We start from the raw sequence: 24,600 nt of genomic DNA, 5'->3' as shown, positions 1-24,600 counted from the left end.
CATTTTCAAATAGAAGCTGGTTGGAAGTGTAACAAATTTCACAAATTTAAAAATATAAAACTTCAAATCCAACAATTAGATTAGCTCAATTGTTAAGTGGGCATCTCTTCAGCTAATTGATTGAGATTTGATTCTTATGATTAGCATTTAGCCCATGGATAAGAATTTATACTTTCTCAGTTTTTAAATAAGGTGGAAGAATTGCCAATTAAATATGATATAATTGGTCTATTTACTCGTGCGAAGAGTGAAATGTTTCGATTTCGATTCATTTCGAGCACTAGAGTTTTCATCAATTTAACAAGCTAAAAGAACTGCTTCAATTATATAGTCTGCAGTCTTATTTTGGGCCATTGGATTTTCCAATAAATTAAAAATAAAGTGGAAGTATTAGATTAGTTAGTAAAAGGAATCTGCTAAAAATTTTGGTAATGTGAGACTAAGATTAATGAGGTGGATTCATTCCTGCAAGCATGGGATGGGATTCAAACTATGCAGAAAGTAAAGGCTTATGCGCAGTTAGGCCTAACGAGCAAAACAGTTGGGCTTTCCTTTGTTGGCCCGGTCCAGATACTCATCAGCTAAACGTCGTATTGAGGTTCGGTTTGACAAAATTACCCTTACAACCAATGATTTGATTTAAAAAATATAAATAATCGCTTCTCATTTTTTATCATATTCCAAAAATAAAGTAAGAGATTGCTCATTTATGTGTCTAATATGGTTGAATGGGATGATTGCATCCATTCTTCCTAAATGATGTTTTTTTTTTTTTTTTTTGATTTAAATCAACAATGTCAATATGTTTCTATTTCCATTTAAAAAAATTAGAAAAGTAGAAAAAATTGAAAAAAAAAAACAAAAAAAATCTAGAGAAATGAATTTAGTGGATAGATGAAGTAAATGGTGGTCCCAAAGACCCAAAAAAATCAAATTATGACCCAAGCTTTGAAATCAACATCCCACCTCTACATACTATGCTAGGTAAAATCCTAATGATAACTATAAAACAATAGATTCAAATTTAGATCTCTTCTATAATATTCAAAATAATAATAATAATAACAACAATAATTACCCACCTCTCAAATTTTCGAGCCCTTCGACTTATTCCAAAAAACATTAAATGCACAACTAAGTTCTAGTAGTGATATAGGATAGTATTTCAACTAATCAAATCGGTTGCACTTGATACTTAATTTAGTGATAAATAATTTTATTAAATAATAAATTTAAATTTAAACCTTTTCTTCAATATTTGAAAAAAAAAAAGAAGGTAGGGTTTCCAAGACAACAAGTTAAGTAATGATCACGATACAAGACATGAAGGCAACAAAGAAAAGCCTTCTGAATTAGGAAAAGCCAGAAATGTAAGCTAGAAGTTTAGTGTATGCAAAAGCAATTCTTGTTTTGTCAACTTATAAAAAGTGAGGTAGGAGAAACAAGGAAAGAAAAGGGATTGCTGGCATCAAACCAATTAAAAGCTTTGTCTTTGTGGTGGAAAAGCAAATACAAAATAGCTTGTGGAGCTAATAGAACCTTGCCCACATGGGCAACTAAAGATTATTATTATTTTTTTTAATTTGAAAGGTTCGATAGGCCAAAATAACAAGAGGGGTAGTCATCTCTAAACTCACCAAATTGATAAAAATACTCATGATCAAAAGGACTTGAACTCAAAACATTTTATGTGAAGAGACCAACTAGATCACATTTGATTGGCACCAACTAAACATTTTTATGTGGGTAAAAACTTATAGTTGATGATTGAACCTTGCTCTTGCTCATGCTTGATCTATACTAGGAAATAAGGTGCATGCCTCAACAAGAATCACATGATGGGAAATGGGTCCATTTCTTGTTCTTCCTTATCTTACATTAAAAATAATTTCATTTGTCAAAGCAGCTAAACCATTTTTGTTATCTGGGGACATGCAAATGCCTAATTATAACCCTATCATATGAAGACATTAACCCACTTTACCCTCTATTTCCTTTCGAAAATTGAAATGGGGAATGAGTTTCTTGGAGAGGAGGATGAGTTAAATCTTGTCATCAATTAGTACCAAGAAAGGAATTATTTATTTGCTAGGAACATTGAATCACTCTAGAATATGTTTGAAACATGAGTATATATTTGATTACTATATAGTATATTATTACAACTCTTTGCTTAGAATGTTTGTTTGATTCTATATAATCTAAGTTTCTCTATTATCCATATTAAATGGTTAATTTGATATTTTATCAAAAAATTTCAGTAAAGTTTTTACTAATATTCAAATTTTAATCTTATTTTTTCGTTGTGAAGGACTGCATCCGCACTTTGTTATTTGTTATTCTGCACCTTTATTTTAGAATTTAAATTTTTTTTTTCTCTCTTATCATCAAGCAAAATGATTACTTCTTCTATCTATAAATATAAATCGTTTTAGAATAATTTAATATAAGTTGTTTTGAATTTTAAATAATTTATTCTCTCTCATACTTTAATAACGACAAACCATCAAATGAATTCTGAATTTGATTCTTACATCTACCGTTACACTAACATGGTCAAATTTATAAAACGAGAATCACCCCATCACACAACTTACAATTTGAAAAAAAAAAAAAAAAAAAAAAAAAAAAAAAAGACAAATTGAAGTTACATGTGTAGTGTAGTACTGTTGAGCTCAATTATGAGGCTTAGGACAAGGAAAAATAAGGAAGATGACTCATAAGCCATACTAAGTTCTACATATAATTGCAAAACCAATAATGACATATTGGTTTATAATAAGGTCATGCTAAGAGTGACAAAGGTTTAATTATTCATAGTACAATAAAATACCCAGAAAGAAAAGGAAAAGCAAAGCATATCCAATTTTGAGTAAGGAAAAAGCTTTTTGATAGACATCATCAATTTGCTTTCTAGTTGCCAATGTGAACCATGGATTTGAAGGGGTCCTGCCTGTGCCTGTGCCTGTGCCTTATATGATGAATCATTTACCAGAAAAATCTTCCACTTTGTATGGGATGATTTAATTGGAGGGAAAAAAGAATAAAACTTTGCATACTGTTTTCCAAGATAATGAAAAGATACCATTAAAGCAAGGAACGGTTGGTTGAACTAAGATGAAACGACACAATCAACTGTTATGTTCGTGTTAGTACATTACATGTTCCCTTGGAGACAGCATCCAATTGTTGTTTTAGTCATAAGACCACACACCCATTTACCTAATTGATACCAATCCCAAATTTTAGTTATTGAAATTATGTTCTGTTGACGAAGTGCAACTCCTTTCATCTTTCAAGCACCTACTACTCTACTTGTCTGGCAACACTACGACAAGGTCTCCACATTACGTTATTTATATAATATATCATGGTTTTAAATATCAATAAAACCTGTGGATATCTACGGGCTTAGCTCACCCAATAGAACAGAATTTACGATGAAAGCCCACAAACAGAACAGCGTTGTTTGTGTTAGTCCTCTACTGAGTCCTTCAATGGATAACCAGCTCAGTAATAGACCACATCATGCACTGAGTCATTATTTTCACCACTCATGTTTGATAATCAACTGATAAAATACCAATAAGCAATAAGCTATAAGCTACAGAAAAACAAATGCAGATAATTGCTTTGCATGAACATGTAAAAACACAACTCAGATAACTGAAGCCTTAATATAGTAACATTAAATATTAACTAAAATATAACAGGCAAAACTTTGTTGCCACACCGAAAATACTCTCAAAAACAAGTTTCAGAAAGTTCTCTAAAAATAATAGCCATAGCCAAGCTTAAGAAACTAGGTTCTCATTCAGGGAAAGTGTTGCCATTCGATTGGTTGGACTATTAGCCTGCTGCTGAACGGTTCTAAGAACTTCCATTGCTTCAGCAACTTTGGCTTCCAGGGATTCTGGAGACTCCAGCAAATGCAAAACCTCAGTCTGGTCCATCTCTAGAAGCATGCCAGTAACCTTAGCAGCATTTTCATGCTCCAACTGGTCTACAAGTGGATATAAATTTTCACCGAGCAACTACAGGGGCACAAAGGATTGTAACATTAATTCTAACATTATCCAAACATTGATATACAGCCTTGGCTACATAGATTTGAGTTGAACACATTGAGAATTTTATCAAAGTAAATAAACAATAGCATAAAAGCTATCTACAGTATTTTGATATAATACCAGACATAAAAATGAACTGTAATTAAATGCAAAACTAATATTCTATTGGCTTACCGTCCTCTGTTGCTCAGGCGTTGCATTAGCAAGGGCAGTTGCCAAAGCACCAGTCTGCATAGGCTGTGAAAACGCACCATCTCTAAATGGCATTCCCCCCATATCATAAGGAACAGGAAGCATGCCACCAGGAAGACCAGCCATGGGAACATCAGGCATGCTGCGACCAGGAGGGTAACGATAGACACGCCCCCTTGGAAGCATCTGTAATCACAAGGCAAAGGTAGATTCAAATTTGACATTTTCATGTATATTTACGTAAACTAATGAAATTGTTATAACAAATATATCAAACAAACAAATATTTTGGGAGTAAATATATAACTAACAACTACCTGTGGCTGCATCATGGGAAGTGGTTGCTGAGGCTGCACAGGCCCTGCTCCAGATCTCCGGCCACTGGGGCGCTGAGCCTGCTGACCTGGTTGGACCATTGGGACAAAAAAATTTGGCCGCATTCCAGGAACCAGTTGTTGCTGATACCCAAATCCAGGCTGTCACATTTATAATAAGCAGTCAATGATCATTGCAATCTTGTGAACTTAACCCATCAAGGATAAAATGAGAAGACCAAAAAAAAAAAAATTGCCATACCACTCACTTGCCTAGAAAGAAGGGCACTAAAGTATTTAGAGAACAAAAAGATAAATCTAACATGCTTATCAAATAACTGAAATGAATAATATTATAATTAATTGAAAAAAAGGAACTATCATCTAAAAGATTCTGGAAGGGGAAAAAAATGGCATCCAGTTCAAACTTGAATCGTTAAAAAAACCACCTACCACTGGAAGGAGCAAAAGCTATTGATTACTCAAAATATACATCTTAAATTTCATTGATGTTTTCTCGAATTATATTTGATAGCTAAAAGGGCTCAAAAAAATTTCAATCATAACAAGAAAAAATGAGTCAACAAATTGTTAATTATAAATCTGAAACAAAAAGACTTGGTGACAAACAATTAACTTATATTATAAGCACACTGCTATTTCTGGGATGGAGGGCAGTTCCAAAAGTCAAATAACTCTCACCTGGGGAGGGACAATAGCAGGAGGGCCTTGACCATAGAATAGTTGCTGTCCAATACCTGGAGTGCCATGGGGATACATTGGCATACGGGGGCCAACTGCAGGTGCCATAGCAGGACGCATTTGTGAAAATTGTGCCTGCACAAAGAGATGAAACAACATCTAAGCAAGAAAGAATATGCAAGGGAAGTTGTTGGAGGAAAAAAACTACGTGAACCAAAATACTGCAGAGCAAGCTGCAAGCAACACTCTCCAAAGAATCATGAACTCTATTACTTTAATTTTGCAGCTCCACAGATCCGTGTACCACAGTCCAGTACTTATGCTCAAAACAATTACCTGCAATCGAGCTCTCCGTTCTTCTTTCCTCTGCGCAAGTGCAACATACAATGGCTTGCTAACTATCATTTTACCATTCATCTCAGTAAGCTACAGGGGAAAAAAAATAAAAAATAAAATACAGACCAAGGGAGAAACAAGAAGAAACCATCCACGCATATGTGTCTGTGTTTGTATATAGACACAAATCAATCGAGTATCATCTTACAGCTTTAGATGCTTCTTCAGCAGTTGAGTAGGCAACAAAGCCTGATCCTTTACTGACACCATTAGGATCACGCATAACCTATTAGAACTCAGAGAGAGAAAAAGATAATCTACAGTTAAGAGGAGATTCACGCCACTTTCCCTAAACCATATGAAGGATAAATGCTACATACCTTGCATGAAGTAATTGTACCAAATTCTGAGAATAATTCCTTCAGCTTGTCATCCGTGATGCTATCGTCTAGGTTCTTAACATATAGATTCAATCCTTCAAATTTGTCCACCGTCTCTTTCAAAGTCTGCTCAAACTGCCCTTTTAATTCAACTTCTCTCTCAGATTTTTTCTGTGCTTTTCCAACATACCACTCCTTTTCATCAAATGTCTTCCCATTGAGAGCCTCGACTGATCGAGCTGCATCATCTGGATTCTCAAAGTTGACAAATCCAAAGCATCTGGACTTGCCATCCCCATCTCTCATCACTACAGCACTAGTAATAGCCCCATATTCACCAAAAATTTTCTTCAAATCCTCCTCAGTTGTAGTCTCTGAAAGATTCTTTACATAAACATTATTGAATTTTGTCTTATCTGTGCCTGACTCTCTTTCTTGTCTGCGGAGGAAAGGTCCAACATAAACTTGTTTGTCATTCAGTAACATACCATTCAACTTATCAATTGCGTTTTTAGCAGACTCCTCATTATCAAATTGTACAAACCCATATCCTAAAGACTGACCCGCAGAGTCAGTTGCCACTTTGCAAGATAAAATATTTCCAAATGCAGAAAATGTGTCATGTAGAGCTTTGTTGTCAATTGCCTTGTCCAAATTCTACAATGACACCCAAAAACAATGGATATCAGCATCAGCTGAGGCAGAAAGAACAAAAGAATCTTACACGCCGAGTATCTTTAGGTAAATACCTTGATATATATATTTCCTGCACCACTTTTGCGAATAGTAGGATCACGATATGAATACATTATCCTAATTGGCTTGCCATTGACAGGAGTGAAATTCAGTACTTCTAATGCCTGTGCCGCTGCCATCAGAACCAATTGCTTCAGTCAATTATATGGATAGCATGAGAGTTCAAAAAAAGGGGAAAAAAAGCAGCACATTAAAAATATATAAACATATGGATGTGAACTAACCAAATAGGATATTGGTATAATTTATATCTACAGAAAAGAAAATTACTAATGAATTTCAAATAATTTCAATTTATCATTTAAAATATAATTTAAATATACAACTAAAGAACTTTAACTTTGTGGGTATTGAAATCATATATATGGTTGAAGGGTCTTGAGTTTGAACCTTCATCCCTTTAAACTTTAATATTTGAAATTCTAAATATCAATCTAAACGCAAAATTATTTTATTTCAGTGTGAAATCCTTCTCTAATAATGTTGATTGTTAGTTTCATCCTTCATCCTCGAATTTAGCATTAATGCAAATTATCATCCGTAAGGTTTAATTGGAAAGCTGATGCAAATTCCACCAAAGCATTTCAGTTATTTTTTTTAAATGAAAATTTTAACGGAAATCACTTTGATTATCCTTTAGAATTTCTCTATCCATTAATTATCTTGCTAGCTTCCTTCTCTTTCTTTGTCATTTTTCCTCTCCAAGTATAATTTTATGAAACTAGCACCAAAAGTAGAAATAGCTTACCTATGTGAACAATTTTAATTGGAATCCCATTGAAAAATTGCAACCATATTCTTTTGAGATTAATCAATCAAAATAGAATATTTTCAATTCTTTTCTTTGTTTATATTTAATCATTTAAGACCAATCAATATTTATCTCTTTTCAATCACATATAACTTTAACTTCTCAGATAAGAAAGCTATTAGAGTACTGGCATGCATGACATGCAATTTTCTTTTAAAATTCTCAACCTTGCCAGATTTTATTCAAAATGATCCAAACAAGTTAAAGATAGTTATGAGGTTGCTTTGCTCTTCGTTTTCATCTTCATTTAGATTGTCCACAGATTGTCGTCCACAACAAATCTATGCTTAACTACCTACTAGAACCCTATGACTACTCTTGCTCATTTTATGCACTTTTGGATGTTTATCTAGAAATTTTGGGTAACAGCCAAATAGAATGTCACAGTGGGTATGACTAATTATACTTCGATCCAAAACTCCCCTGTATTTTACATGTTACAACCTCAGCTCTTAAATATAAAAACAAATTTAGTAAGGAGTTTAGCTCAACTCATTGTGTATGTAAATTACATATGTCTATGTCTAATAGTCATTTTATATGTAATTAGCTTTATGTTTAGTATTGACTTCTGCGTGCATGGTCTGCCGAGAGTCCAAATGGTATTTATAAGAGATTACAAATCATCCAGCTGGTAACAAATGAATTGATCGGAAATTAGGTTACACCAATTGCATAACCCACTAGTCCAAAATCTACCTCTAGAGTTACATTAACCACAATATTAGCCTTATAAATTTAAAACAAATTCAAGTTCAATTCCAGAGTTGATCCACAATAACAGGATACGGCTTCAGTCGTGCAACCACATTGAACTGTAAATTCTCTTCTTTGTAAGATATTAAACGTGCATAAAAAGCGCATTATTTGTTTCATTTAGTTTTTATTATTGCCCATGTAAATTACACTCAGAAAAGCTAAAATTAGGAATTGGCCAATTGCACACCTAAACCAACACATACCAATTTAGAAATCTCATAAATGATACACCAAAAGATCAAAACTTGAACAGAGAATTACAAGAAATGTTAAGAGGACTAACCATCATGTACGTTGTTATAATTGACATAGCCATATCCAAGTGACCTTCTAGAGGTCAAGTCCCTGCAGACCCGAATTGAAACGATCTGACCCAGCTGATTAAACAAATCATAGAGCTGAGTTTCGGTTACATTTTGTTCAAGATCACCAACATATAACGATGTTGAGACGAATTGGTTTCCTCCATTGCTTGCCATTCCAACTGGAGCAGAAACAGGTCCTTGTGGCTGTGACTGAACCTGAGACATTCTCCCAATTTCACAAAAATAGAAACAAAACCCAGAACAAAACACTAAAAACCCTTAACGAATATTGCTGGAATCGGAAACAGAGGCGAATAAAATGTAAGAAAAGTTACGGTTTGGGGTTTTTTGTGTTTTAATTTTTTTTACTTTTTTCTGTGTTTTTGATAAGTGATAACTTGGCCGGAAAAAGAGGCCGTACTGACACGAACAGTGGTGGTTTTTAGCGTGTCTGTAGAATCCAAGAGGGTGGGCAGCACGGGCGGCACCGCAAAGGGTCTGTCACAGAAACTTAGCTTATATAATAGAAGGCGGTTGAGCAGTGACAACCACCAAACCCTAAGTTAACTTTGGTGACGGTAAACTAATTATTTTCCCTTTCAATTTAGCAATCGGCTCCTAATGTTTTAAAAATCATTATTTAATACGCCAGCATAAAAAAAATAAAAAATAAATAAATGTATATTTTCTCGAAAAAAAGGAATAATATTAACTTCTGAATGAAGAATTCCATTAATAAAAAAATAAATTATTTAATCTTTAGTTATATAATTTTAACTGTTCATTTGCTGAATATATAATTTTATCTTGAACTAACACTTTTAATTTTTTCATCCATCAAATATCTCAACTTATAATAAGTATTAAATAGTTAAATTTATGAAATTATTTTATTAAATATTTTAATTTATAAAATATAATCAATTAAATAACTATTAAATAAGTAAAAAATATTCAAATTGCTATTTCAAAAATTATGTGAAATAAAAATCAATAAATCCCTATCTCATAATATTAAAATTATAAAATTTAAGAGTGAATTTAAATTGAGTAAGAATAGGAAGTAGTGGCCTACTCTGCTCTATGTAGATAGATTCATACATCAAAATTAAAAATAAATTCTCAATTTGAACAAGAATAATTATAACCATTTAAAAAAAAGAAAGACAAAATAATACTACAGATAGCTTTACCAGTAGCAAAATATTAAAGGTGACCAGCTTTGATTTTAAAGCTTAACCCACTAGATTAAAAATCAAATGAATCTTATCTTATCACCTAATAAAGTGAACTTTTTCCTATCACACTAATATCCTGCCTAACTCATCATTCACCAAAGCTCCATCGCCAAATGCCACCATTGTCATCACTATCCTTCATCTACATCCATGACGGCTCAAGCATCATGGACAGGGTAGTAATAAGAATAGAACCTATGAGCTACAGAAAGACCAATGCCAATCATCGCTTTGCATGAACATTTAAAAAACAACTCAGATGAGTGAAGCCTTAATATAAAGGTGATAATAAATAATAACACCAAAAATTAACTAGAATGTAACATTGAACAGGCAAAAATTCAGAGCCACGCCAAAAATACTCTCAAAATTAAGTTTCAGAAAGTTTTCTAAAAACAATAGCCAAGGCCATAGCCAAGCTTAAGAAACGAGGCTGTCATTCAGGGAAAGTGTTGCCATCCGATCAGTTGGACTGTTAACCTGCTGCTGAACAGTTCTAAGCACTTCCATTGCTTCAGCAACTTTGGCTTTCAGGGATTCTGGAGACTCCAGCAAATGCAAAACCTCAGTCTGGTCCATCTCTAGAAGCATGCCAGTAACTTTAGCAGCATTTTCATGCTCCAACTGGTCTACAAGTGGATATAAATTTTCACCGAGCAACTACAAGGGCACAAAGGATTCAAACATTAATTCTAACATTATTCAAACATTGATATATAGCCTTGGGTACACAGATTTCAGTTGAACACATTAAGAATTTTATCAAACTAAATTAACAGCAACATAATAGCTATCTATAGTCTTTTGATATAATACCAGACATAAAAATGAACTGTATTTAAATGCAACATTGGTATTCTATTGGCTTACAGTCCTCTGTTGCTCAGGCATTGCATTAGCAAGAGCAGTGGCCAAAGCACCAGTCTGCACAGGCTGTGAAAATGCACCATCTCTAAATGGCATTCCCCCCATATCATAAGGAACAGGAAGCATGCCACCAGGAAGACCAGCCATGGGAACATCAGGCATGCTGCGACCAGGAGGGTAACGATAGACACGCCCCCTTGGAAGCATCTGTAATCACAAGGCAAAAGTAGATTCAAATTTGACATTTTCATGTACATTTATGTAAACTAATGAAATTGTTATAACAAATATATCAAACAAACAAATATTTTGGGAGTAAATATATAACAAACAACTACCTGTGGCTGCATCATGGGAAGTGGTTGCTGAGGCTGCACAGCCCCTGCTCCAGATCTCCTGCCACTGGGGCGCTGAGCCTGCTGACCTGGTTGGACCATTGGGACAAAAAAATTTGGCCTCATTCCAGGAACCAGTTGTTGCTGATACCCAAATCCAGGCTGTCATATTTATAATACGCGGTCAATGATCATTGCAATTTTGAATTCAATCCTTCAGGGATAATCTAAGACAGTAAAAAAACAATTGCCATACCAATTGCCCATAAATAAGGGAACTAAAATAGTTAGAAAACAAAAAGGTAAACCTAACATGCATATCATATAGCTTAAATGAATAATATTATCATTAATGAAATAAAAGGAATTATAATCTAAAAGTTCCTGGAAGGTGAAAAAGTATAGCCTCCAGATCAAATATGAATGATAAAAGAACCACATGATAATTGAACTTAATTCAGCAAAATTATCTTCCTGCTTACTGCAAGCGATTGATAGCTAAAGTGCATAAAAACATAAGCTCAAAACAATTTCACTCATGAAAAGCAAAATAACCCATCTAATTGGTAAGTATGTAGCTAAAACAAAAATACTTGGAGACAAAACAATTAACTAATAAACATGTGGCCTTTTCAGGGATCGGTCAGAAGAAATGTCCCAAAGTTAACAAACACTCACCTGGGGAGGGACAATAGCAGGAGGGCCTTGGCCATAGAAAAGTTGATGTCCAATACCTGGAGTACCAGGGGGATATATAGGCATACGAGGGCCTATAGGAGGTGCCATGGCAGGACGTATTTGTGAATACTGTGCCTACAGAAAGAGATAAACAGCAGCTAAGCAAGAAAGAAATATGCAGGAGAAGTTGTGGGAGGAGAAAAATTACATGAACCAAAACAATACTGGGCAAGCAACAACAGTATTAACATCATTACTTCCATTTTTCCAGCTCCATAGATCCTTTTACACCAGTACAATATCTACGCTCAAGACAATTACCTGCAATCTTGCTCTTCGTTCTTCCTTCCTCTGTGCAAGTGCAACATACAATGGCTTGCTAACTACCATTTTACCATTCATCTCAGTAAGCTACAGGGGGAAAAAAAAGAAATTAAAATCAAGACCAAAAGCAAAACAAGAAAAAACCAGCCACAGTATGTATCTGTGTTTGTATATAGACACAAATCATACGAGGAGTATCATCTTACAGCTCTAGATGCTTCTTCAGCAGTTGAGAAGGCAACAAAACCTGATCCTCTGCTAACACCATTAGGATCACGCATAACCTATTAGAACTCAGGGAGAGTCAGAGATATGTTACAGTGAAGAGGAGATTCATTTCACTTCTGAAAATTATACGAAGGGTAAGAACTACAAACCTTGCATGAAGTAATGGTACCAAATTCTGAGAATAATTCCTTCAGCTTGTCATCAGTTATGCTATCGTCTAGGTTCTTAACATATAGATTCAATCCTTGAAATTTGTCCACGGTCTCTTTCAAAGTCTGCTCAAACCGCCCTTTTAATTCAACCTCTCTCTCAGATTTTTTCTGTGCTTTCCCAACATACCACTCCTTTTCATCAAATGTTTTCCCATTGAGAGCCTCGACAGATTGAGCTGCATCATCTGGATTCTCAAAATTGACAAACCCAAAGCATCTGGACTTGCCATTCCCATCTCTCATCACAACAGCACTAGTAATAGTTCCATATTCACCAAAAATTTTCTTCAAATCTTCTTCAGTAGTAGTCTCTGAAAGATTCTTCACATAAACATTATTGAATGTTGCCTTATCTATGGCAGACTCTCTTTCCTGTTTGCGGAGGAAAGGTCCGACATAAACTTGTTTGTCATTCAGTAACATACCATTCAACTTATCAATTGCGTTTTTAGCAGACTCCTCATTATCAAATTGTACAAACCCATATCCTAAAGACTGACCCAAAGAGTCAGTTGCTACTTTGCAAGATAAAATACTTCCAAATGCAGAAAATGTATCATGCAGAGCTTTGTTGTCAATCGCCTTGTCCAAATTCTACAATGACAGACAAAAAAAATGAATATCAGCATCAGCTGAGGCAACGGGGAAGAAAAAATCTTACACAGTTCAGCATCTTTAGGGTGTAAATACCTTGATATATATATTTCCTGTGCCACTTTTCCTTATAGTAGGGTCACGATAAGAATACATTATCCTAATTGGCTTGCCATTGACAGGAGTGAAATTCAGTACTTCTATTGCCTGTGCAGCTGCCATAAGAACCAATTACTTGAATCAATTATATGGATAGCATACAGATACAAAAATAAAATAAAAAAAGCAGCACAATATATTTATAATTAAATCATTAGAAAACATGCAGAAAAATAAACAAATATACTAATTGTACAATCCTCTAGTCCAAAATCTACCTTTCGAGACACATTAACCACAAGTTTTTAGCCTTATAAATGCCCTTCAAATTCAAGTTTAATCACAAAGTCGATCCACGACCAGAGGTTATCCCGTTAAGTACTTGGTGTCACAAACTACATGATTTTCTAATGTAAGGTTTCAAGCGTCACCAGTACCACAATATTGAATTGTATACTCTCTTATTTTAACTTGATCAGAATCCAAATTAAGTGTACACAAAAAAGTGCATTATTTGTTTTTTTTTTTTTTTTCAGTATTGTTCATGGAATGAAACCCAGAACAGCTAAAAGGAAATTGCCCGTACAACCCAACACAGATCAATTTAAAAATCTAAAGGTGCAAACTAGGCTTCACCATCTAGATGCTATACCTAAAGATCAAAAATTCGGGCATAAAATGGTTTTCACACAAGTATATAATTTAAAAAAAGAAAAAAGGGGTAAGAGGACTAACCATCATGGACGTTGTTATAGTTGACATAGCCATAACCAAGTGACCTTCTGGAGGTCAAGTCCCTGCAGACCCGAATAGAAACGACCTGACCATGCTGATTAAACAAATCATAGAGCTGAGTTTCGGTCACATTTTGTTCAAGATCCCCAACATACAACGATGTTGGCACAAACTGGTTCACTCCATTGCTTACCACCCCATTTGGAGCAGAAACGGGAGCTTGTGGCTGCACCTGAACCTGAGCCATTTTCCAAATTTCACAACAAGAAAACAAACAAAACCCCCAGAAAATAAAACACCAAAAAACCCTTAACTAATATTGTTGGAATATCGGAAACCAAAGACAGAAGAACCGTTTGATAAGAAAAGTTTCGTTTTGGGGTTTTTTTGTGTTTTTACTTTTTTTTGCTCTTTTTTGATAAATGATAACTTGGCCGGAAAAAAGAGGCCGTACTGATACGAGCGGTGATGATAGATTCCAAAAGGGTGGGCAGCACGGGCGGCACCGCAAATGGTGTGTTAGAGAAACTTGGCTTATATAGTCAGTTGAGTGGTGATAACTACCAAACCCTAAAGTCAATTTCGATCGGGCAATTACAGCCGTACGATGATTTATATGCGGGCCAATATATAGTTGTCGTTCTGGGTTTTAGGCTGTCAGCCCAAACTGCTGTTTTTTCCTTTTTATTGATTCACACCTTTTAGGAAACAAAATGCATACTTTCATTTAAAGATTTTGTCAAATTCCCTTGTAAAGGTTATTTAAATTTTAAATTTATATTTTCTCTATAATATAAAAATAGACTTATTTTCCTCTTCCATTCATTTATTTCAAATTATAGATAATTTTTCCTTTTAAATAAAATTAATTTCTTATTTTTTAATATATCCTTATTTAATTTCATTCAATTATTTATTAGAAATAACATTCAATATCAATATAATTTAAGAGATGTAAACTAGCCAAGCTAATACTTAGTATTAGACATGTAAACTAGCTAAGCTAAGTTTGAACCTACCAGTCTCAAGTTCGTTTGATGAAAGCTGGAATTCGATTTGAGACTCAAGTTCAATTCGAAAAATTCTAAATTCGAGATTCGAATAAGCCTAAAATAAATATCATGTACATGTATATATAAAAGTTATGATCATACTCAGTGAACTTTTAAGTTGAATATCAATTAGACTTGAGCTCAACTTATTTATTAAACGAGCCAGCTTGAACTCAAACCGAACTATTTGTGAGTCGAGCTTAAATAGCTCGTGAGTCTCAAATCAAATATTGTTTTTGTCTTGATAGGAACTCAAGCCGAACTACTTGTGAGCCGAACTATCATGTTTTTATCTTGATAGGAACTTATTCGTTATAAATCTACCAAGCAATGACACTCCAAATGCTTCTCTTTTTGTGTTTAATCATCTTATTTTTAATTATAAGTCAATTATGAATATTGTTCTGAAATTCGAACCAACCAATTTAGCCGAAAATCGGACTGTAGTATGGTCAGGAACTCAGAGTAGTTGCATAAGAAAACTAAAAGTCAAAAAAACCAACTTGAACCGATAGCAACCCAAGGAAAACCAACTAAAAATCGATGAATCGGATCTGTTAAAATCAGTTCCATTCAAATTATGGATTTTCCTATAAAATATTCGCTAAAATTTGAGCCTCTTAAAAGTTATGCCCACTGATTTTTTAGTTTTTGGACCTATATGTTTTTAAATCCAAAGTCTTGATATATTAATTAAAATAATTAAATTACGTAACCACATGTGAAAAAGAATAATATATTTTATCATAATTAATTAACTTTTTTTGGTATTAAATTTAGTCATATCCTATTCTTTTTGTTTAAAATTATTTATTAATGGTTTATTCTTTTTGTAAAACCAAATTTGAAATTATTTTTTATTTGGTACCAGAGTTTTTTTAACCTATATTTTCAATTTTATTTAATAAATATGTTTTCAAATGTTACATATAAAATTACGGTTGAACTATATTGAGCTCGCTCGCCCTTTCGATTAACTGACCGGTTAGATTCTCGAAACTGATTATGAATGAGTTAGTTGATGTCTCATTGACTTAGATACAAAGGCAAATTAATATGTTTGTTCATAATCTGGCTAGAGCAGCTTATTCTTACCCTTGCTTTCATTATTGAGTTGCGGTTCCTCTTGTTTACAAGATAGCTTATTGCGTGATTAAATGACGAATAAAGTTTTTTTATTTTTTATTTTTTCACAATAAAAATAGTATTAAAATAGTAGTATTCTAGAAAAAGCGTAGTAATTAAATCTAACGTTTTAAGGTCAAATATATAATCTTTATATTTTATTATTTTAATATTATATCCTACTCAATTTTGAGAGAGATTTATTTCCTTCTAAAATTATAAATTTTAGTAACATCCACCTCTTTACACTAACAATAATAATTTTTAGAGTTATACTTTTTTTTTATACACAAATAATGATTTGTAATGTGATGAGCACAATTTAAAAAAAATAATTTTTATATTTTCAACTACTTAATAAATGTTTAATTGATGTTAAATTTGTATTATTAATTTTAAATTTATATTTATTTTGTACCATTTAAAAAGAAATTTTACCGGATTGTGTTATGTCGACCAAGCCAATTAAATTCTCATTGAATAAAAATAGTTATGCTAATATATTTAATTTAATTCATTCTAATAATTAATAATTCAATATTAGAAAAAAGGAGCAATAAAAGTATAAAAGATATATCTCTTAATATATATATATATATATATATATATATATATATATATATATATATATAAAAGATATCTTCTTTTTTTGAGCTGAAGCGAAATTATTTTTAAGTTTTAACAGATCAGATATTATATTGTAAACAGTTAAATTATATGATAGACAGTTATTTCTCAGGCAAGCCACAGTCTCCATCACATAGGTCGGCTGACCACTTGCGCTTTTATCTTCGCCTTCCTCCATTTCCCCTCTTGGGTCTTTCTCCGACCTTCTCGAGAGAGTCAGCAACTCCGGACTAAAATTACAGCGATCGGCGACATGGACTCGATTCTTCATCAGGAACTTCTCCATCTCCCTATCACACGTTTACGTGCCACTGCTACATCCCCCATCGTTTCCTTCGCTCAACAGCTCCCTTGCCTTCTCTCATCCCGCCCTGGCCGGAGACTCCTTCCTCTATCCGCCATTTCTCATCCTCGTCGGTCCTCAGCTATCGCCGCAAGTGGCGCCTTCGTGGCTAGTTCTGTACCGGTCTGTCACCTTATCCATTATATTCTCAATGTTATCTAATTAATCAATTAACTATCTATCTAATTAAATATACTCGAAGTTCAGAGTTGTTATTCTGTATAGTTTAGCATTTCAGTCTGGAGTTTTACCATTTAATTAGTTTACTAATTAATTGATTAAGTTAGTAGAGATTGGGAGGTTAGGATTTTCTAGTTGTTGTGGTATAAATATCGTCGACTCGAGTTAATTTTGTTAATCAGTAACGAGATATTTCTTTTTTCTTAGTTGATCTTTGGTTTATTGGAATAATATTTCAAGCTATCAGTAAAGACCGGATGACTCAGTATTGAACGCTATCTGCTTAAAGTTTGGTTCTCAAAATGTTTATCAAATGGGAAGAGGACTGAAGTAGCACATATGCATTTGGAATGTTCTTGAATGTATTCATCCCTGATTATGCAGCTTAATTCTAGTGCACATTGGTTGCTTTTTGATTTTGAATTATCTGCAGTGGAAATGCACGTGAAATGTTTTATATGTTATGGTGATTCATATTGGTTTCATGGTCAAGCATTGTACTTTTCTTTAGTTCTTAGTTCCTATAATAGATGAAATGTTATTGGTTCCCCTTGGGTGCTGGCCTGAGTGCTAGATTTTTGGGCTAAGTTCGGCATTGTGGTTGAGTCTTGGGTACAAAACTTGCTATTCATAAGAATAAAAAGGTATTGCTCATTGATGCACAGGATCAAGGCTTCTTGTTATTGTTATTATTCTTATACTCCCTTCTTAGTTTTATGTATTTCCCTATTTCATTTTCTGCTTATGATTGTCCCTGTCGATATGCAGCCCAAAAGTGGAGTGTATACAGTTGGGGATTTTATGACTAGGAAAGAAGATTTGCAAGTGGTAAAACCAACAACTACTGTGGATGAAGGTAGTTCTCAGATTTATATTTTATACTAGAGTGTAGCATAATGTTTTCTTCTGATGTGCCATCATTTATGCCAACAGCCTTGCAAACTCTCGTGGAACACAGAATTACTGGTTTCCCAGTGATTGATGATGACTGGAAACTGGTAAGTTTTCTTTCCCCTCTCCACCATTCCCTTTCCCCTTTTCAGTATGAGCATAGCCTGTTCTGTTAAATCTTCCTTCTCTCTGAGTTTTTTCCCCCCCTAATAAAAGAGAAATGTCTGATTTCTGGATTGTACATGGCTTCTCTGATTAGTTGCCGATGTTGATGCTAACCTTTGAATAAATGGACCCAAACAGCCTCTAATCAGCTTGGCATGATGCCCGATTTTGTTGGATTCATTGAAATTAATATGCATGTACAATTTTACAATGTTCCTAATTTTGTTGGTCCTTTTTTTGTTACATGAATTATCACACACTTTCATTTGGAGTAGTTCTAATATTCCTTTTGAGATGTTATTTTCAATGTCACCATCAACATATTTTCATCACTCCGTGAGCAGTGAGCTGGTTAATGCCTATAACTGTGGGAATGATTTGAAGGTTCTTTGCTACTGTAGGTTGGTCTTGTGTCAGATTATGACTTGTTGGCATTGGACTCTATATCAGGTAATTTAAAATCATTATGCTTTTTCAATCTAGCTATTCATGTTGTTTCAGAGGAGCCAATTCACTTTCTTTTTCTTGATTGTTGCAATGTTTTGGATTGAGACTACCTAAACAATAAGTTACTAAACCTAGATGCTTCAAGACAATGAAAACTATGTTGATAACATAAGCATGCATTCATTTGCTGATTTTTCATTTAGCCTGTATGATTCAATTTCTCTGCTGTGGATGTAAACTATTCGTTATATATGTTGGGGGCTCTGCATCAAAGATGTAATGGACAATGCTGGTACTTTCCTGATATGTCCAGATTTTATGTTGAACTTTGTTAAATACTCCAAATGTTAAACCATTCAGTACTCCATGAGCATGAGTGATGGATAGTTTTTCTCCTTGAAAATAGTTTACACTAGTCATTACTGTTCTTTAGCAGGACTGGACCCCCCTTGCCTGAGCAGTTCAACCAGGCACTTGTATATAGTCCTTTTGTTTTTATCGCGATATTGACCAGATCTTGGCCTATTCAAACTGTTCAAACTATTAACCTGTCAAACCCAATTAAAATGGAAATTAACATTGTTTTGGGTGAAAAAATTAAAACGGTCCTATTTTGCATAAATTAAAAATTTTTTGGCAATGATATGGCTAGTACCCTAGTTTAGAACATAAATTTAGGGGCGGATTTCCTATTTAGGGGGTTTTAACACTACAATGAAACAGAAATTGGTCATTTTTAGAACAACATGGTAACTAAATAGATAATCGTTCTGCAAGGTTTCTTGCCCATTGATGTTTTATCCCTTTCAACTAGGTGGCGGAAGAACTGATAACAGCATGTTTCCAGAGGTTGACAGCACTTGGAAAGTAAGTAACACTCTCTTTTTTAGACAGTTCTGCATAAAATTTACACATGGACACAGCACATGAATTTATTTTGCAGTAGATAATGTCTTTTGACATGTTTTTGATAAGGATAACTCTACCACAGATTCTCTGCAGCAAGAAGTGTCATATTCTCTCTCTCTCTCTCTCTCTCTCTCTCTCTTTTTTTTTTTTTTTTTTTTTTTTTTTTGTTTTCCTTCTTTCTCATTGTTTTCTTAGATAAAAACTGACCTGAGCTTAACAAATCAATTTGTCAAGAGTGCTTCAATTTTTTATCAGTTGGTTAGCTACATCCTTCTTTGCTGCCATTTAACATTATTTGTGTAGATGTCTATTCTCAACACCTTGATCCCTTTTTTTTTTTTTTTCTGGTCATTCCTTTGACTTTTCCAAATGGTTTTAAAGATGAATCAAACCATTCCTCCTTATCTTTCATGAAAGGATTTCTTTTTCTTTTTCTATTTCTTTTTTTTTTTTGGCACATAGAATCATCTTATAGAGGCTTTCTTTGTCTTGTCATTGTTTTCTAATACCACTTAGCTAAGTTTATTGGATTGGTTCGTAGGCATGCCCATCTGTGGGCAGTGTTGACTCAATTCCCAATATATACATTTCCTTCCCTCCTTCAACCGTCTCTTACTTTTGAGGGCAACTCATTCAAGGCCACTATACTGGCCAAATGAACTATTATCCTATATGACATCAAACTCCATACAGTTACTCTCTTGCAAGCCTTTGCTGCACCTTTGTAAAATCTACTTAAATTGCTGCATTTTTTGGCGAAAAGTTATTCATAGTATATGTATTGTAGTGTTAAAAAGGCCCTGAGTATGTATATTTTGTCAGTACACAGATGAAATCTAAATCTCACTAATTTAGAGTAATCGTGATTCTGGATCTGTGGCAATACTAGTTTTCAAGTGGCTTAAGCTATTTTGATGTAATCCATCAATGGTGATTGCAGACTTTTAACGAGGTACAGAAGTTGCTCAGTAAAACCAATGGGAAACTTGTTGGCGATTTAATGACACCAGCTCCTGTAGTAGTTCGTGAAACCACCAATCTAGAGGATGCTGCAAGGTTGTTTCATGCTTTTGCCTTTCCACTTCCTTGTTACTTGTCTTTTAATTTGTTTTCTCTACCTATTACCCTCGTTCAAAAAAGCTGTAGTCTGCGATAACTTCTGAAGTTTATCTGCCAAATCAGGTTATTGCTCGAAACAAAGTACCGCAGACTTCCAGTTGTAGATTCTGAAGGCAAACTGGTAAGGATGTAATGTACTTTTCTTTTGATTGCTTTTACCATACACAAGGAAAGGACTTTTAAGGAACTGTCCTCCCTATTCTTGAAGGTTGGAATTATAACAAGAGGAAATGTTGTAAGAGCTGCTCTTGAGATAAAGCGTTCCATTGAAGGGGATGTGTAACACCCGAATATTCTTCAATAGTCATTGTGGCAGGCTGAATCAAATTGTTTCCATGAGCTCGTAGGAGTTAAGCAAAGTGGAGGTTGGAGAAACTTGGCTTCATACAGTTCATTAGACCTCAATTTTGCTGTTCGTAGTATGGTATAGCTACAAGTAATTACCAGGATCAAAGGATTAGGGACCAATAATTCTTGTTGTTCCCTCCATTTCTACCACTACCAGTCCTTCCACTTTATTCAACCCTCAAAAAGGAAGAGACAAATAGTGGGAAAAGAAGAAAAAAAAAAAAAAAAAACTGAATGTAGAGGTTGCATTAGTAGAACGACATAACATGTAATCAATCTTATGAGCACGTGATTCTAGTAGAATGAAGGCTTTCGTTATGTATGGACTAGTGGTATTTGTAGGGCATGAAGAAGCATTCATGCCATACGTGCTACATTTTGTCTAATATTGTTGGTTGTTAAATTGGAGTCTGTGATTGTTTTGATTGTTCTATGGCTATGCAGATTGTTTAAGTGAACAGTAAAAAGAGCATTTAAAAATTATCATTCCTTATGCAGTGTGGCCATTTTGGAATCCAGTTGTCCTAAACTAAACAGTAGAGGTTGTGATCATCTCTTTGAATGATGAAATAGGAAACCCTGCAACTTCATTTATGCTCGCTAAAGTCTTGACATTTCAGCCATTTAGAGATAATTACAGATTGTAAACAAAACAAAACAAATATTTAGAAATAAAAATTATCCGCTAATCGTGGGGTGATGTTTGTCCTCCGCGATCTAAATCCAAAAAAGTAGCCTGCCTAGAGAAGGGCACCAAGTCAAAAGTGTAGGTAAATCTGAGCATGTATGTTTAGGACCCAAAGGTTATGGCTAATTTTTTAAAAGAGGAGCGGCGATTAGACAAATAAATATACAAAACAAATATTGATAAGGAAAATGAGAGAGGCAAAAAATAGGCAATAGAAGAGCCATTTTAAGTTGGCCCCATCATCATAATCATCCTGCACTAGTTGCCCAGTATGGCAATCACTCTCTTATGGTGCCCACAGCCAGACCCATATAAGCAACAACAGTAAACAACCAGAAAATACCTAACTTCCAATTCTTATCACTTTAGTAGTTATAACTTTAGTGGTTAGCATGGCAATTTGCACCAACTGCTGCACTTGTAGGCCATCCTCTGTTCCCCTCACTGCCTTTTTTACTTGTACAAAATAGAGGCACCCTCAACAAAACTGCCACACAAAACAACTGCCTCTTTCTCCTGTATCCATTTCATTTCCCATTACCCAGAATTTTGAATTCCAATTTCAAAATTCAAGAATCTAAATTAAATATTTGAAACAAAGCTAAATAAATCATCACCAACTAATATACATTTATCAATTTTACAAGGGCAAAATTTTTCTTACCAAAAGAAAAAAAAAAAAAAAGAAAATAAAATGTAAATAGGATAAACATAAACTTATACTACTAAGATATGATTAATCCACATATTTTAATTAATTAGGCCTCATCATTTCATCAGCCATAATCTTATCATACCTCCCAGTCGCATGTTAGCGGCTATCATGATTATAGCCACTACTAGTCCACAAGGAGGAGGAGAAGAAGAAAAAGAAAATAACATGAAGGGGAGAGACTTGTTTGTTTCCTTTCCTCCTAATTCCTTTCCCAGTCAGCATCCGAGTCTTCCGGGTCGGGCATCTTATTCAAGTCGACCCGTTCCACAAACGACTTGAATTCTGAACTATCCACCACAGATTTGTGGTTGCTGCTGCTATTGTTATTAGTACTATTACTACTGCTACTGCTACTTCGATGGTGCTCGTGGTGGTGGCTATGGTGGTGATGGCTATGGTGGTGATTGTGGTGGTGATTTAAAGCAGCGTCGACTCTAGCTCCAACCTCGGTCGCTTTTTTCCTTATTGAGGCGGCCGACATGTCTCCGCAACTTCCGCCGATATTTTCTCCCGCCAAATATTCAGGAAAATTAAGCCTCGCCGACGGTCCTCTCAAATAGAAAACCGCAGTGTCATAGGCCCTAGCCGCCGCCACAGGAGTCGAATAGGAGCCGAGCCAAATCCTTGACCGCTTATTAGGTTCTCTTATCTCAGCCACCCATTTCCCCCACTTCCTCATCCTTATCCCTTTGTACGTCCTCTCTCCTTCCACTCCTCCGCCGCCTCCTCCTCCTCCGCCTCGCTTCCTCGCGGCCATCGCCTTTTCCACTCCATTTTCCATCGCTACTCTTCGAAAAAAAAAAAAAAGAAGAAAAACACTAATCTCCTGAGATTCCACGCGCCCTTTTCCCCTTTCCAAAAGGAGGATAAAAAAAAAAAAAAGAAAGAAAAGTAGCGATGATTATCGAAACCCAACTTGGAAATCAGCGAGCTCTCATGGTGGAAGGAAAGATTCGAGAAATGGGTTTCATGGCTATAGCTATAGCAGCTGGGTATGAAGAGGGGCAGGGGGTGTCATCTGGTTAAGCTTACACGTTTGATGGTGATTTTTGTTTTTGTATTCTTTTATGAAAAAAACAAAAAAAAAAAAAAAATAGAGACGATTAAAAAACAGAAAATCCAAATTCACCGACACAAATCTTTGTGGAAATTGTTTAAAAGAATGGGAGTGTGAGTGTGAAGGGTGTGTTTATGTTGTTACCTTATATGTTATGGGCGAGAAAGGCAGAGATGCTTTTCCTCTTGGCATATGGAGACCTTGTTTGGGAGCAGAAATTAAAAAGAAAAGAGGACGAAAATTTAAGAAAGTGGGTTATTTAATAATGGTGGAAAATATTAAATTAGTATTACTATTTTACTATTACAAAAGGAAATATGTATTATTTTGCTAGGTGGAGGTTGTGGTGGTGGGAGTGGTGGTGATGGGTGGTGGTGTCCTATGTGGGCAAGCGAGGTGGTGGAATTCAAATGTTTTGAATAAATAATCCTCATTTGTCAGAAGGAAGATAGATGGATGGATAAACAATGGAGGATTCTATTTAATTATATTGAGTTTTTCTTTTTCATATTGTGTTTCAATTAGAAAATTAATAGTTTAAATAAAATAATAAAATTCAAATTTGGTGATTTAAAATATTTAGGAATATTAAAAAATATGGCGGTTTTATAGTTAATGCATAAATTGAAAAGAATATATTAATCATAACTTCATCCATCATGATGAATAAATAATTTGGATAAATTACACAGTACCATTTTATAATATGATGCATGTAGTTGTTTCACTAATTTTGAAAATTTTAGTTAAAAACTCTTACGATTGAAAGAATTTAAGTTCGAGATCTCATACTTTTCATTATTAGTAAAAAGAGAGAATTGATCGGATCACACTTAATTAGCTTTTATCAATTTGAATAAGCCGAATATAAATATTTTATACTAATTGATCTTTTTTATTTTTAGAAAAATTATATTTAATATATAATGGGTAAGGATAGCATAGCAGGGGATTTGGATCTTTTCATATTTATATGAATAATTTATGAAATTTCTAAAG

General features: G+C 34.3%; 4 protein-coding genes across 4 annotated transcripts; 1 reads left to right on the top strand and 3 right to left on the bottom strand.

Moving 5' to 3' along the window:
- Positions 1–3,644: 3,644 nt before the first annotated feature.
- Positions 3,645–9,116, bottom strand: LOC105639743 (polyadenylate-binding protein 2). Its single transcript, XM_089718771.1, has 9 exons — positions 8,604–9,116; positions 6,744–6,862; positions 5,995–6,651; positions 5,823–5,900; positions 5,615–5,704; positions 5,279–5,413; positions 4,580–4,738; positions 4,245–4,448; positions 3,645–4,034 (listed from the first exon to the last, which is right to left on the bottom strand). The coding sequence occupies exons 1-9, from the start codon at positions 8,848–8,850 to the stop codon at positions 3,795–3,797; spliced, it is 1,929 nt and encodes a 642-aa protein (XP_089574897.1). The 5' UTR covers positions 8,851–9,116; the 3' UTR covers positions 3,645–3,794.
- Positions 9,117–10,105: 989 nt separating this feature from the next.
- On the bottom strand, positions 10,106–14,461 carry LOC105639744 (polyadenylate-binding protein 2). Its single transcript, XM_089718770.1, has 9 exons — positions 13,936–14,461; positions 13,198–13,316; positions 12,445–13,101; positions 12,274–12,351; positions 12,065–12,154; positions 11,744–11,878; positions 11,069–11,227; positions 10,734–10,937; positions 10,106–10,523 (listed from the first exon to the last, which is right to left on the bottom strand). The coding sequence occupies exons 1-9, from the start codon at positions 14,180–14,182 to the stop codon at positions 10,284–10,286; spliced, it is 1,929 nt and encodes a 642-aa protein (XP_089574896.1). The 5' UTR covers positions 14,183–14,461; the 3' UTR covers positions 10,106–10,283.
- A 2,374-nt stretch (positions 14,462–16,835) lies between these two features.
- LEJ2 (Cystathionine beta-synthase (CBS) family protein) lies at positions 16,836–21,572 on the top strand. Its single transcript, XM_012223887.4, has 8 exons — positions 16,836–17,205; positions 18,031–18,118; positions 18,196–18,260; positions 18,720–18,768; positions 19,580–19,632; positions 20,615–20,730; positions 20,857–20,914; positions 21,002–21,572. The coding sequence occupies exons 1-8, from the start codon at positions 16,993–16,995 to the stop codon at positions 21,074–21,076; spliced, it is 717 nt and encodes a 238-aa protein (XP_012079277.1). The 5' UTR covers positions 16,836–16,992; the 3' UTR covers positions 21,077–21,572.
- An 859-nt stretch (positions 21,573–22,431) lies between these two features.
- On the bottom strand, positions 22,432–23,983 carry LOC105639746 (ethylene-responsive transcription factor ERF011). The gene is made up of 2 exons (XM_012223889.4): positions 23,746–23,983; positions 22,432–23,606 (listed from the first exon to the last, which is right to left on the bottom strand). The coding sequence occupies exon 2, from the start codon at positions 23,323–23,325 to the stop codon at positions 22,744–22,746; it is 582 nt and encodes a 193-aa protein (XP_012079279.1). The 5' UTR covers positions 23,326–23,606; positions 23,746–23,983; the 3' UTR covers positions 22,432–22,743.
- Between the last annotated feature and the right edge of the window lie 617 nt (positions 23,984–24,600).

This window comes from Jatropha curcas, chromosome 3 (assembly GCF_041381405.1).
Source record: "Jatropha curcas cultivar XTBG-Jc1 chromosome 3, XTBG_Jcur_1.0, whole genome shotgun sequence".
Classification (NCBI taxonomy): domain Eukaryota; kingdom Viridiplantae; phylum Streptophyta; class Magnoliopsida; order Malpighiales; family Euphorbiaceae; genus Jatropha; species Jatropha curcas.
The sequence above is the reverse complement of the archived record's forward strand: the minus strand, read 5'-3'. Positions and strand labels throughout refer to the sequence as shown.